The sequence below is a fragment of the Telmatherina bonti genome (assembly GCF_933228915.1).
Source record: "Telmatherina bonti genome assembly, chromosome: 8".
NCBI lineage: Eukaryota > Metazoa > Chordata > Actinopteri > Atheriniformes > Telmatherinidae > Telmatherina > Telmatherina bonti.
Genome location: NC_136626.1, coordinates 10,701,925 through 10,716,689, shown reverse-complemented (window position 1 = coordinate 10,716,689; position 14,765 = coordinate 10,701,925). Strand labels below are relative to the sequence as shown.

Below are 14,765 nucleotides of genomic sequence, written 5' to 3'. Positions count from 1 at the left end.
GACTGACTTGTGTGACTGTCTTGAGTGTGTGAGTGAGATATATGCTGGCTTCATCCATAACTGGTGTTGGCAGACAGACAAGGCAGTGTGCGATGGCAAGGGTGAGACACAGATAGTTATAGATACAGAGGTACCAGGACCGGAGTGATAACCCACATGTGGATGATAAATTACTAACTTGTGGTGCTTTGTCTTCTGTATGACGTCAGTAAAATGTATGAATGTCATTACCTTAATTGGATGAAGTGAGCAGCGGTGCAGGAGGCGACGGTGACGTATTCTGTCCCTGTGCAGATCGGCCGGGATCCTTTTCTTCAGATTGTTCTGCACTAGCTTTTAGAATGTGTCATTGTACCAGATAAAGGAAAACACACGTTGATGCAAGGTGTAAAAGTTGCATGTGATGAAATCTTCCTGATGAGATCACAAGCCACCAAACTGAGGGTCAGGTGGAGTTATGTAAATAATTACGTTTTATTCATTTGATGTGTGATAATTTACACTCAGTCAGTTTTATATTGATCTATTTGTAAATTGTAATGCCTGCATTTTCCTATTATATATGTTCATACACACACACACACACACCATATATTGTGACTATTCAGTTCATTTGAACTTAATGTGTATGGCACCAGTTCACAACTAAGTCATCTCAAAGCACTTTGCAGACATAATCAGTTTAGGCCAATTCATTGTGATCCAGTTAAAAGGTCAACTAACAAATTGTATTGAATCATGTCTTCGATTCAGTCGTCCATCCTGTTAATGCACGGGGTGGCAGGTGACAGTGAAGAGGGGGAAAAAAACTCACTTTTAGCAGGAAGTAATGGGTTTGGTGTGGAGGACATAGATGAGGATCAACAAGCACCGTAACCATGAAAAATACATGTTAACGGCTTCAGTACTGTCATGAATTATAGATGGAGTTTGTTAGGTAATTGCTAGTTCAAGGCTAATGTGTCATAAAGGGCAAATTCATAACATTACAGTACACACCTCATAAGGCCCGTTTTTCTGTCTGAAATGAGTTATTCAAAATAAATATTGAGCACATTTTCACAACAACAAGATGCATAAACGAAGTCTGGGCTCCAAAAGAAAGCTCAGATATTCCACACCACAACAGAGGTGTCAAAATCAAGATTTCTCTTTTCCTGCTCTTTCACTGCTAGCTAAGTGAGTTTTTTCACGCATGATGAAACAAACATCTTGGTAATCAGCAGAGTCTCTGCTTTCCCAGTCCATATTTTTGTGTGGTTTGCTCGAAGTGGGGAAATTAGCAGAAGCATTAAAATGGACATGCTCTGTTTAATGTTTTTGATGCATGCCCATAAAATTGTTTGGGCTTTTAATTGTGTTTGTAAATGCTCGGTAATGGCTTTTAGTAGAGTTTTCCTTGACATTTTGAGATATCTCGATGCAAACTAAGAAATAAGAAAGATTAAATGTCATTATGTTGGTGGAAGTCATTAATAGGACTTGGCTGATACACCGAATAGCAGAATATTGTCCCAGCAGTGGCTCAGGTGGTAGAGCAGGTCGTCCAATGACTGAACGGTTGAGGGTTCAACAGTTAGCTGTTGTTCTGTCCCTGAGCAAGACAGTTCACTGTCCTTATCTCCAGTGTCAGCATTGCAGTTGTATGAATGTTTCTGTGGCGGTCAGAGAGGCGGTTGGCGTGCACTGTCCATCAGCCTTCCCCAGGGCAGCTGTGGTAGCTTACCATCACCAGGTATGATGAGGAGAGGATGAATAATGGACCCAATTTAAGCACTTTGAGTGCCATCAGCAATAAAGTGCAATATAAATCTAATCCATTGTTATTATTAAGATTAAAGTCAGAGTGAAGCAGATTCAGAGATTTGTGTAGGAACAAATTAATTTGTAAACTAAGTCAACTGTGAGATCTTCCTGCACGGAGAGCTGCAGGAGATCCATGAAGCGCACGGTTTGGGCTGCACATCCTAACACACGTCAACAAAAGTGACAAAGTAAACTGGCTTCTCCCTTATATGAGTTCTTAGATAAATAAATAAAAAGCTCTAATTTTACTCATAAGAAAAGAATCTGAACTCTGAATCTCAGAAGATGCATTGAGGATGTTTATACATGTCTGCAAAAGGCAAATGAGATTAGATTGGCCCACTTGAAGCACAGTCCTGCAGTGTTAATACCAGAACATTGCTGTGCATATGAATGCAGCCAGTCCCAGTTCTTCTTATCTCGTATTACACTGTGCTAAAAATATGTTTAAACTAAATCATCAACGTTTTCATTGAAGACACCTTTATAACTAATACTTTTACTCTTTAGCTTACTGTAAAATGAATGATGGAAACAAAAAGTTAAAGCTTTAAGTCATTTTGTGATGAGTTGTAAACTTTGTAGAATTGTTTTAGGCACTTAAAAATCTGTTGATATGACATGATCTTATCTCCAGAATGAGAGTTGTGTAGTGGCATCACACACACACACACACACACACACACACACACACACTCCTCCCGCCACCATCCCCATCCCTGTTGAACTGCTCTTATCAGTTTTTTCCCCTCAAGCTCGGCCTCCCCTCCCACTACTCCGTCTGTGCACGCCTCTCCCTTCCACATATCCATGCTTTTGACTCCAAAGAGCCTGGGGATTTATTCCATTGCCCTCTTTTATTTTCTCCTCCATCTGTCTCTCCAGGAGGTTGCTCTTTAACCATAGACAACCAGCTTCATGATCCTGCGCCTGCACATAAATCCTAATCAATGAGTATCTGAAAGACACAAATGGTCACAAGCTTATATATAATATGATTCTCTTTCTACATGGGTGAGATTTATTTCAACAGGAGAACTTTAAAAAAAAAAAAAAAAAAAAGATTATTTGGTAAAATAAAGTCAAACTGAAATGGGATGTCAGTCTTCCTTTATAATCTTTATTTTCTCTGCACTTTGGAAATCACTTTACTGAAAGTGTGAAGCAGTAAAAGCTAAATATCCACAACTTTCATCCACAAACCTTGTGATCCATCATCCATTCATCCTTATATCCATCAATCCATCGATTTTATTATCCCAGCTTCATTCAGTTTATCCTCATGGGGGAGCTGCAGCCTATCCCAGCTGAGAGGCAAGGTACACCCATACACAGGTCACTGTTTTAAGACACACACTAGTAATTCAAGAAGGATCTTTTCTCACATCTTAGTTACCAGACATCTGATCTGAAGTCCAGCTCAGTATTACCCGTCTGTTATTCAGAGATGATGCTTAGTGTTGCAGTGCTTTAATCAGTCTTTAAAAGCCTTTTTCTTGGTCTTTAACACGAGTACATCTGATCTAAACCATGTAAATGAAGAATGCGAGATTTGCTCTTTGCTCTTCCCTTCTATCCACGTTTGCAGCATAATCTCCTAGATGATGCTTTTCCTGCAGCTTTTCTAAACTGATGAGTAAAGTACTTCCTGGCCTAAACACAGGAAGATGCTTGCATTTAGTTGTATCTAAACAGGAAAGGAAGGGGTCCTCTGACGATGAAGACATGAGAAGCTGCACAGTAATTAGCTTTCATCAGCTCCAACGCTTTAAAACTCTCCATCCAGTCTGAGAAATGTTAAAGGAAATGTGAAATATTGGAATGAAACTTTTATGAGCACTGAGACACATTCAAATGCTCAGCTGATGTTTCTGCTGGATAAGCAAACAGCAACCAAAATATTCTTTTGCTTTACTCCAGGGTTGGTTGATAGTCAGAAACCCTGCAGCAGCAGCAGCCATGAGAAATGTACTGTGACCTGCCTAAAGGAGACAGAGACAGAAATGTGCATGAATGCATGAATGGAAAAGGAAGTACCAGAGGCAATGCAGACCACAAGGGTATTATTTTAATGATGATGACAGTGATTGCACTTGTGAAACTGTTTGATCAATTTCATTGTGATTATTGAAATTAGTCGTAAAAAATGATCAAGCTGCTTTTTGTAACTTGAAGATATTTGTTCAACATATTTGTCTCAGGGAATATATATCCTCCATGTATGTTATTTGAGAAAAAAAATAGTTTTTTTCTACAAAATTTGATGCATATTGTTAATTAACTACCATTGAATTAAATGAAAACTAACTGAATAAAACAAGAATAAAAGAATAAAGCTCTGCATGGTGGACCAGAGCATGCTGCAGCACCACTGGGAGCCTCCAATGTGTCTCCACTGGCACAACAGTACCTAGAAGCCATTTTAATTCCTATAATCCCTGTTCTGACATTGAAGATTAAGAGATTATTTTAAGGTTAGATTTAAACACAACCTCCTGTAAAAATAATCATGAAATAACCAGATTTGTGTCAACGCCTGATGTGCGATGTGCTGTGTCAAAATATGACCTCAGTGGCAACAACTGCTTATGATAAAACGTTTGTGTGATGACATCTGTCCAGCCGGCATGCGTGGGTTTAAATGTGTCACGACATGTTTGGGTGAAGGGTAAATCTTCTGATTTAACATTAAAGTTAAATTAGCCAACTGAGCAAGCAAGTGGTACAGATTTCTACATATCTGGAGGAACTTAGAGTGCTGATTTAATAGCTAAATATCCAAGTCACATAAGGCAGCATTTATCTGCAGGTTATATTAGATCCCCTCACGCTAACTGAATTTAATTCCAAAAAGCAATCAGCATGATATCAGATTCATGTCATTTAGAACAACCACATTGGTAAAATAACTGGTATAGAGTTACATAAGTTACAGACAACCATTGAGACTGGACATGGCGGCCGTTAGTGATCGGGATGTTTAAAGACTTAGTTTCTGTTTTAGTTTAATTCAGGTAATATGAATGGTTTGTGTGTTGATAATGTTTTATTCCGTAAAAGCCTTTTGTTTATTGTTTATATGTATATGTGTGTGTGTGTGTGTGTGTGTGTGTGTGTGTGTGTGTGTGTGTGTGTGTGTGTGTGTGTGTGTGTGTGTGTGTGTGTGTGTGTGTGTGTCTTTCGGTTCCAGATATCTGTAATTAAATGTTTGGTGATGTTGTAGATCCATTGAGATCTGTAAATGAAAATACAAATGTAAAACAAATAAGATAAATAAAATATGTAGAAAAAATACATTTTAAAAATATATATGTAGTTGTCGGAACGTGCTTTCATAAATAAAGTTGGCTTGGCTATGTATATATTTTATATGTATATATATATATATATATATATATATATATATATATATATATATATATATATATATATATATATATATATATATATATATATATATATGTATGTATGTATGTATGTATGTATGTATGTATGTATGTGTGTGTGTGTGTGTGTGTGTGTGTGTGTGTGTGAAACATAAAGGTATTTAAAACCTATGACGTTAATTAACATATTTATGAAAAAATCTATTTTATAAATGAATTTATGTAAAAATTAATTGCATGTTATACATTTTATATATTGGTCATAAATCTATAATATATTTCACATATTTTTCTATGATTTAAATACGTAAATAAAAAAAAAAAACTTTTCAAAACATTTCTAAATGTTTATAAACGTGCACATGTGCTACATTATCCATCAAACGTATCCATCTTTAGGATGTCCTGTTACTTATTTGCACTGAAACTAAGAAAAGGTGAATGGTCACTAGTGATTTAGAGATTACTGGGCTGTAAAATAATTTTACCTGGAGTATAAAACTAAAATATTTAATGAACAGGGGATTAGGTTACTGTGTAAAAATATTATTAAAGCATTAATGTCTGACTTTCTCACTTAAAGTTGGCATTTATTAATATGTTACAGGTCAATGTAAACAATCAGCAGATTCAGAATTTTTTTTAATTTCATTATTAGTATTATATAAGGCTTTTTTCTTTTGATTATTACATTACATGTGAAAGTAATTAAATAAACGAACTCGGATGTTGTAGCAAGGCGTAACGATGCTGCATTGGTCAAATGCTGCTGCTGATAGTTTATAATGTAAAATGACTCAGTCAGGTTTTCATCACAAACCACGTTGCACATAACAATACAGAGCACAGCGGATTAGGGCAAGACAGAGATTATAATGTCAACTATCCAGATCATCGCTGAATCAAAAAGACCTGATGTTACATGTGCATCAGAAACATATAAAATAATATGAATCTAAAGAAAATCTAAGGACAGTTGAAATCCTTTTTTACAGAGCAGATTATTTCTATTCCTTTTCAGCTTTCTTTCAGGCAGCTGAGAGAAATGTTGACAGTAAGAAGGGATGAGCTGCCAAATTTTTTTCTGTAAACAAAGACACGATTCATCAGAGCATTCTGTGCAGACATGCAGTCCCTTTCGCAGCAAATAAGAAGAGTTTTACTTTGCTGTTTTAGTTCTAAAAGGTTTTATGAATGATACAAGATGAGCAAACCTTCGTTCCCATGGTGCATTAGTGAATTTTAGTTACAGCTTCACCGGTATTTCCCTCTTGGTACACTTTTGGCCATTTTATTCTATTCTACAGCCATTTAGCAGATGCTTTATCCAAAACAATGTACATATATACCCCAATAGGCACATCAGGGGGCAGCTTAAGGTTCAGTGTCTTGCCCAGGGACACTTTGGCACACAGTCAAAGGGATCAATCCCCCAACTTTCAAGTTGAAAGACGACTACTCTTCTTCCTTCCGTCCATAAAACTAACACTACAGCCCAGCTGCATCGTATCAGAGCTGCAGTTGGAGATGCTACGACTTAGTCATCTAATATGACCCTGAACAACGTCACTTAAACTGTTAGACTTTCCTGCATTCCCTGGTTTTAATACAAGTTCATGGGCAGAAAGTTCCCTTGCTGTCATTGGTCATAATGTTGAGGCTGATTGGTGCGGTTCCTGATCGGGTTTCATGAGTTCTTGTGAATTCAGTGTCGCTGGATCGAACATCGAACATTGACTGGAAATGGAGTGACTTTATGGCTCAGTCAGCTGTTTATGTGTGAAAACGAAGAGGTTGGAAAGGCAAGATGCCATAAAGACGGATGGTTTAAGCCACTCTGCTGTGTTGTGGTCCGCTCACACAGACTGGTACAGTATAAATGCAGCCTCTCTCTGAGGATGACATCATACTTCATAGCAGCCTTTAAAAATACTCCTCTATGAATCACATCCTTCTCATTCTCCATCCCTCCTTCTTTTCATTCTCTTTCACAACTCCTCATTTCTGAGCTGTTTTACTCCTCCTCCTCCTGACCGATCAATACCCTCCCTCCATTTACATCTCCTCATGCAAGCCCAGTGACCTTGCCACTTTACTGCTATTCAGCCATCTTCTAAACCCAGCTGCTCTTCACTCTACGGACAAAACAACTGCTGGTGTGAAACCATTTCATTGTAGCTCATGTGAGCAGCAGAGACTAACATGAACCTGCAGCTCTTCTTCAGTTCATCCAGTCAAACTTTTGCCATGAAAACAACGGGAAAAGGATGGCGGAGTGTTAGAGGTGTAGCTTACAACTGATGAAAAGCAAAACAAAAAGTCTAACAAAATACAGGTGCCATGACCTCCACGTTATTTTCCTCTTCCTCCCTACACTGCTGGGCCAAATGTATGAGCCTGAACCATATGGGTTATGGTTCAGGCTCCTCCTGCCTGCATGTTGTGTCTTCAAGCAAAACACTGAACTCTAAAATTTTTCCAGTGGTCTGGTACTAAAGGTTAACTTAAAGTAACACTACATTACTGTCCAACATTAAAACTCCATGTTTCGGCCTTATGTCGAGGCACACTGACATTACCTCTGTATTTTCCTGGAGCCATTATTGTCCTGCAGGGTCCCAAAGCTGCGGTTTATCCTGCAGCACCAGCTCTTCTTAACAAAAGTGGCCCACTAGGCGGCTCACATTGCATGCCCGGCTCCAAGCGAGCGCGGGGCTTCTTACCCATTTAAAGTTTGAGAATAGGTTGAGATCGCTTCGGCCCCAAGGCCTGTCATCATTTGCTTCACCAGAAAAAACTGCAAGACTCCGAGCGTACTGTGACTGCACTTCACTGCAGGTTTTTCCATCATGTTAAAGCAACAATTTACTTAAGCGGTGTTGTAAACCAAGAGGACATTAGGGGAGGGAGAGAGGAAGGGACAGAGCAAGAGATAAGACAAGGGTTAACACTGGACAGATTTTTACTGGCTGGAAAGCGCTCAGAGAACAGACAGGATGCAAGTTTGATGCAGAATTAGCCTTTTTTTTAGGGTGGCAGTTCAGTAATGGGGCTTGCACACATACAAGAGAGAAATTAGTGGGAAAAAAAACACAATGCAAAAGCAAAAAAAGGTTTATAGACACCCTCAAGTGGTCTTTTTTCAAATTAAAGACCAATCAATAATATTTCTCAGGTCTTAAAGGTCTTAAAGAAATGAGAAGTGATGCTGAAGTTTTCAGCAGTCATGTAGTTCACACCTTCAGTTGTGACATAAAGCTGGGGTAGGTAATGTTGGGGAGCGAGCAAGATTTGCAAGTGGTACCCTGTCTTGGCTCCTCCCCCTCCAATCAGTAATCTGTTTGAGACGCGTCAGGCCACCCGCCCTTCACTCCAACCCCCACCCAACCTGAACTTGCACATCGCAGCTTTTTTATTTGCAGCTTTTTCCACAAACAATTTTCTCTTTCTCTGCCTTTTAGCGGGAGGAGGCAAATAAACCGATTCGGATCGGGAAATCCTTTCTTAATTTTCTCAGCCATGTTTGCCTTCCGAGTTTCTTCTTCACTACTTTGTATTTTCATCCTAACACGCTGTTTATATGCAGAGTGTGGCGATCAGGTATGCGGTGCTGGAGGGGGAGGAGGGGAGCCGGGAGAAGAAGCTTTCAAAATATAAGAAATAAACAACTTCACTTCGATCCGAACGTTTTAATTGGTTAGTTTTTACAGATTTACAGTAAACTGAGGGGTCTAACTATGTTTCTTATTGTTCATGATTACAAAATGTATAGACTACCATCAGGATGAGGAACCACTTCACCCAGAGTAAAAAAATATGTCCCTGAGCAGGATTACCTACCGCAGGTTTCAGGATAAATTTGTTGAATTGACTAAAAAAGAAAAGCTTTGTCTTCATCAATCCTCACGACTTACAGAACAGACAATCTGACTCCACTCGGCAACGTCGGTGCAGCTGCAGGATTTGACTGGATAACCGTTCAGATTCGACACGACACTAGTCATGCGACACCGGCTGGATGCTCTGTTTCAAACTAAATAAGTGCACGTGTGCTACACCATCAAGCCTGTGATGCATTGAGCTGTTTCTGAGTAAAAGCTGCAACATGATATGCTGATTTCCTGTCATGTTTGGAGACTGGAAGCAGACGAGTCTATTCTAATGACTTTAGCAAGACTTATGAACAGAAAATATGAAAAAAAAACAACAGGAAGCATAGCCGCAGAGAGATGGTAAAAGGTATTCAGAGGAGAGGATGCACTCTGTTTCGGAGTCATAAAGACCCCTAAATACAAATTTCCTGTTTTATCCATGCACATGACTCAGTAGATCACATTTTAATGAATGCATGTGTGCTGTGCACAATGCTACTGTTATTCCAATGTGCGACTGTGATTGGTTGAGAGACTGTAATGAGTGAGATTCTTCCACATTGTCTAGATTTAGTCAAGTGCAGGAGATCTGTTAGTACAAAGAGACAAGACAGGCAGGTTTCAGAGATGTGCACAAAGCCTTTGGAACATATGAAGACAATCATCACAGCAGACAGCTTCATTGCTCACCAGAAGCTGAACTTCTGTCTCCCTCCAATTCTTTATCTTTATCCAGAGGTTCAGTTTGCCAGGGAAAGAAAATTTAAACTTTGAGTGTAAATTTTAGTACATTCTGTATCAGCATAAACATGTTCAACTGTTTGTCATGATGCCTGCTGCCCTGAGCGCAGAAAGGATCACTGATTAACCTCTTTTTGGCAGAAGACCAGGATTCTCAGACATGGACGGTGGAACAAAGGGCAAATTCAGAGGTGCTGTGTTGTGACTCATGTTGAACTCATAAGAAAAAAAGAAGAAAGTGAAATTACTCATCACAGAACTAACAAAGTCAGAAACTGCTGAAAGTGTGGCTTAGCTGAGCTCAGTCAGCATTTAGGGAACAGAATAGTCAATTAGAGTGTTTTACCTGAGTGATAAAAGGTAAAAGCACCTGTTTGCATGTGGCAGGAGCTCTCAGGAACAGGTTCACAGATGCAGAAGACTCGTAGAAGTGTTTGTGTTTGTGTGCTTCAGGTCAAGGTGTGTATGGAGGCAGGTCTGGGCAGGCGGTTGGTGTTAGGATGATGACATCACATTAGGGTGAAGCCGTGAGAGAGAGAGAGAGGGAACACTGAAGGGCAAAATGAGCGAGGACGCAGAACGGAAAGGCAGCCTGTGGACATGTGTGACAGATCGGACGAGAATGAAGTGTGTGAGCATCTAGTGAGCAGCCGTGTTTCAGGGATAGAAACTACGTTGTGTGTGTGTCTGATATGAAGCATCTGTTTATGGAATATAAACCAAAGGCACAATGCAGAGACCCAGCAGCTTTCATGTGAGTATGCAATGCAGGTGTTTCAGAGCTTCTGGAGGTCTTCATGTTTTCTAAACTTTCTGGGACTTTACCAATCAATAAAATCAGTGTTTGAACTGGGAAACATGACTGTTTGGACTCGATCTGAACTGGTACTTTAGCCTTTGTCTTACATTTCAGATGACCTTCAGTGGACTGATTTGAAACACATGGATGAATATTTGTATGGTTCTGGGTAACTAAAAGGAATTACCCAGAGTTCATTTTACTTGACTTTTTCTCATCATTTTATGTCAAGAGGAATTTGTATTAAATTACAGTTAAGCTTTATTACATGTGAAATGTATGCATGTGGCTACTATGATAAAAGAGTATGTAGAGGAAGTAATAATACGCTCATGATTACACAGAATTCATATGTCAGGTCTGAAAAAAAGAAAAGAAAAAACAAGGGAAATACGTGCATAGAGTTGTGCCAAATATCAAGTAGTAATTAGCAACTTTAAAAAGTACAGTATATTTAATCAATAAAACATTTAAACTTGTACAAACTAAGAGCAAAGTTTAATTACATAATTTACTCAATCATAGGAAAATTCTATATTATCGCTAACCCTCACCCCCCTCCTCCCATGTCAGAAGCTGGTGTTGCACCTTTACAAAAAACATTATGTCAGCTGACTTTTTGTCCCTTTTTCCACACATTCCCCTCTTCTGTAAGACATCTGTTTTCTTTCCTCTTTACACCTCAACATTTCTGCAGGATCCACATCTGGACTTTTAGACTGTTTCATTGTTCCAGTTCATGCACATTATTTATACTGGGACATGAACAGCTGGCTGTTTCTAAAAACTCCTTTTTTTTTTTTGCCTTTATTTCTTTTTTGTTTTTTTTGTCATTTCAGTCACTCTGTGGTGTGATTGGCAGTAAATGTTTACCCTAAACTTTAGTTTCTTTCATTGTCTTTGATATAGGCCATAAAAATGATTGTTGATTAGGATATAATACTCCCACCATCGTGCTTTACACTTTATATAAGGTTTCTTGCTGAAAACATACATCTTTCTTTGACTTTATGTTAATTTGGAAAGGCTAGGTAGATTAAATAAACGATTTGAGTTTTGACTGTAGATGTAGCACTTGTTGCTCCTCCAGCTGCGAAGTTTACCTGCATATCCCTTGCCTAAGCATTTTAGACTCCAGCATCATGACACCGCACATCTAAACAGCAAAGACAATGTGGGAACCTGGATTTTGGAAGTATAAATAAGACATGTGGAGCATAAAGAGATTTGAATGAGAAAAAACTAAACTGTAAAGATTTAAAAGGGGGCACTTATGATTTTTAGATGTGATAGATCGGTTTGTAGTTTACCTTAATAAGAATGACTACAACATTGTGTTTCAAAGAGGCTCAAACATTTGCTGGTTGAAGAATGCTGAAAACCTCATCAGCAGCTGTTGGATGAACCCATTTGTTTACACGACTGACTAATTTAAATAAAACGACAAAAGATTTTAACATTGAAATGTGGTCACATTATAAACCTGACAAATCACATGATGATGAATACGCTACTACAGACAAGCAAAAGAAACACATATATTTCCACTACATGACCTTCAATCTGCTTAGATATTTTAGTTTACAGTGAATTAATAAAATGGCACATATATGATAGAACCATATCAGTCACTGCTTCTTTCAAAGGGATCAAAAGATCTTCAGTCTATTGTGTAACACATTAAATGGATGACCATGAAGAAAACCGTCAAAGCCTATCATTTCTATGTGCCAAACAATCAATTTAGTTTCTATTTCCTGCATACTCTACTTTTTATCATATTATATTATGAGCCTTTTAATACTTTTTGGGATAAAGAATTGAATGGCTTTAAGTGTTGAAATGGATGGATGGATGGATGATGATGGATGGATGGATGGAAGTATGGATGGATGGATGGATGACGAAAGGTTGGATGGATGGATGGATGGATGGTTGATGGATGGATGAATAAATGGATGGATGGATGGATGGATGGATGGTTGATGGATGGATGGATGGATGGATGAATGAATAAATGGATGGATGGATGGATGAATGAATAAATGGATTGATGGATGGACGATGCCATTGTCTGCAGCTCATTCTGGACCTCCATCTTATAAACGTGGAAGCACTGAACTGTGTATTGGTGTGTTTATGGCAGTTCTCCAGAGACCAGTTCATCCTGGACTGTTCTTCAGAGAAACTTCGCAGAGAGCTCGAGGAAGAGCTGAAGATGAACTGCGAGGAGCCGAGGAGCCACGCATGGTACCACGGAGCCATTCCCAGACAGGTAACACACTCATAAATCTGCGTCAGGAGTCCCTCCTTTTAAAACTTGTTGAACCAGATCACCTATTATTAGACCGTCTTATTGCAGACAGTGATTACAGGGAGATTATAACTTAAATAGTGGCCTTGGCAGCAGCACTGAGGTTGTAACCTTAGGTCAGTGTATAGAAAGCCTTCTATACACTGCGTTGTGTGTGTTTGGGAGAGAGGGCTTGTGTGCTCCCTCTGAAATGTAGCAGTAAGATGTAATCACTTTTAATAAGCTGCTTCCTTTGGCTAAACTAAACTACCATTATACACTACACAAACACTTACTTAATTAAAGTCTTGAGTTGTGTATGAAGGGTTGTGTGTTCAGGAGAAAAAGAAGAGAGGCTGTAAATGTAGCAAGACTGGAATGGAAACGGAGGTTTTTGGGCTCATTTGTCACCAAACGTTGTTTTAATTCACAGATATTTCTGTGTTTAGTTGGATTTAATGTGTCATGTCTCAGTTTTGGTTTTAATTATCAGTTAATTTTGTTAAATAAAATTCAATTTTCCTCTAGGATTTATGAAGTTACTTTACATTTAATTTTATTTTAATTGAACAAAATATTTGCTGTTCTTGTTTATGTTATGTACTAACCTCCAACTGATAAAGGGAAAAGAGAAAATCATCTTAAGTAAGTTATGTGTGGAAGATATGATATGAAATTCCTCAGATTTCTTCACAAAAACAGCACACGTGACCCGAGAAGTTACTGTTACATACATGTGTCTGTATGAATGGGAACAGGTTGAGGTATTACATATCTTCGATAAACACTTGGACCTGCGTATAAAAATGGCAGTTGTGCAACAGACGACCATTATTAGATTTAATTAAATGTTTGCACTGTAAACAACCACTGTTTGTGTGCGTGCGCTCTTATGTAACTGCCTGTGTTGTTCCAGGTGGCAGAAAACTTGGTGCAGCGTGACGGAGATTTCTTGATCCGCGATTCGCTGTCCAGTCCAGGAAGCTACGTTCTGACATGCCAATGGCGAAACGCAGCTCAGCACTTTAAAATCAACAAGAAGGTACTCAGCTGCTCATCTCCTGATGTTTTAGTTTCTGTAATTATTAAGATTTACTGCTAAATGTCACCTGATCTACACAGTAATTCTGTACAGCAGTCAGACCATGATTCAATTCTGGGTTAATGAGACCATCACTGTGCAGCACCGTCAGCTCGTTTTCTCACCACATCAGTTGTTGTTGTTGCACCTTCTGCTTCCAGCTTTAACAGTTATAACAGGTTAATAACTAGATTTTTGTGTCCATTTCAGGTTGTGATGGTGAACGAAGCTTACTCCAGAGTTGAGTACCGGCTGGAGAGAGAAGGATTTGAAAGCGTCCCTGCACTCATTAGATACTATGTTGGCAACAGAAAATCTGTCTCACAGGTGAGTTTTAAGATGTTTTTGTTCTTTTATCACCTCTAAGTGCCATCTTGTCATGAGAGCCCTCTGTACAGAGAAAAGCATGAGATCCATACTTTATAGGAAACACAAATATGAACATGTAAGTAAGTGATAGGGAGAAACTCACCTAAAAGACTCTACCTTACACTGACATGACAAATGAAACACAATTAAAACACCAAGTAATCCCATGGAGATGTAACTAAAACCTGATAGTAGCATCCTGCAGACTGCTGATTGCAGAACCCATGACTGTGGGACAAACACTGCAGCTAAAGAGATGTGGAAAAAAAGCATAATCATAAATATATCTTTTGCTGCTTTGTTGTCAAAAGTTTCACCTTGAAAACATTCTGCTAATGTGCTCTCCTCCTGATTCATAACAGTCCCGGTAGTTTCCATGAAGATGAGGGATGTTTTATAGCGAAGTTTTTACTCTGTT

The 14,765-nt window shown here is 38.7% G+C and overlaps 1 protein-coding gene across 1 annotated transcript in view; it reads left to right on the top strand.

Moving 5' to 3' along the window:
* The window catches only part of bcar3 (BCAR3 adaptor protein, NSP family member), a 47,447-nt gene that overhangs the window by 23,443 nt on the left and 9,239 nt on the right, over positions 1 to 14,765 (top strand). Inside the window, exons 5-7 of the mRNA XM_079245764.1 lie at positions 12,751 to 12,879; positions 13,814 to 13,939; positions 14,189 to 14,305. Coding sequence (XP_079101890.1) covers positions 12,751 to 12,879; positions 13,814 to 13,939; positions 14,189 to 14,305 — 372 coding nt within the window. The remainder of the gene's footprint in view (positions 1 to 12,750; positions 12,880 to 13,813; positions 13,940 to 14,188; positions 14,306 to 14,765) is intronic.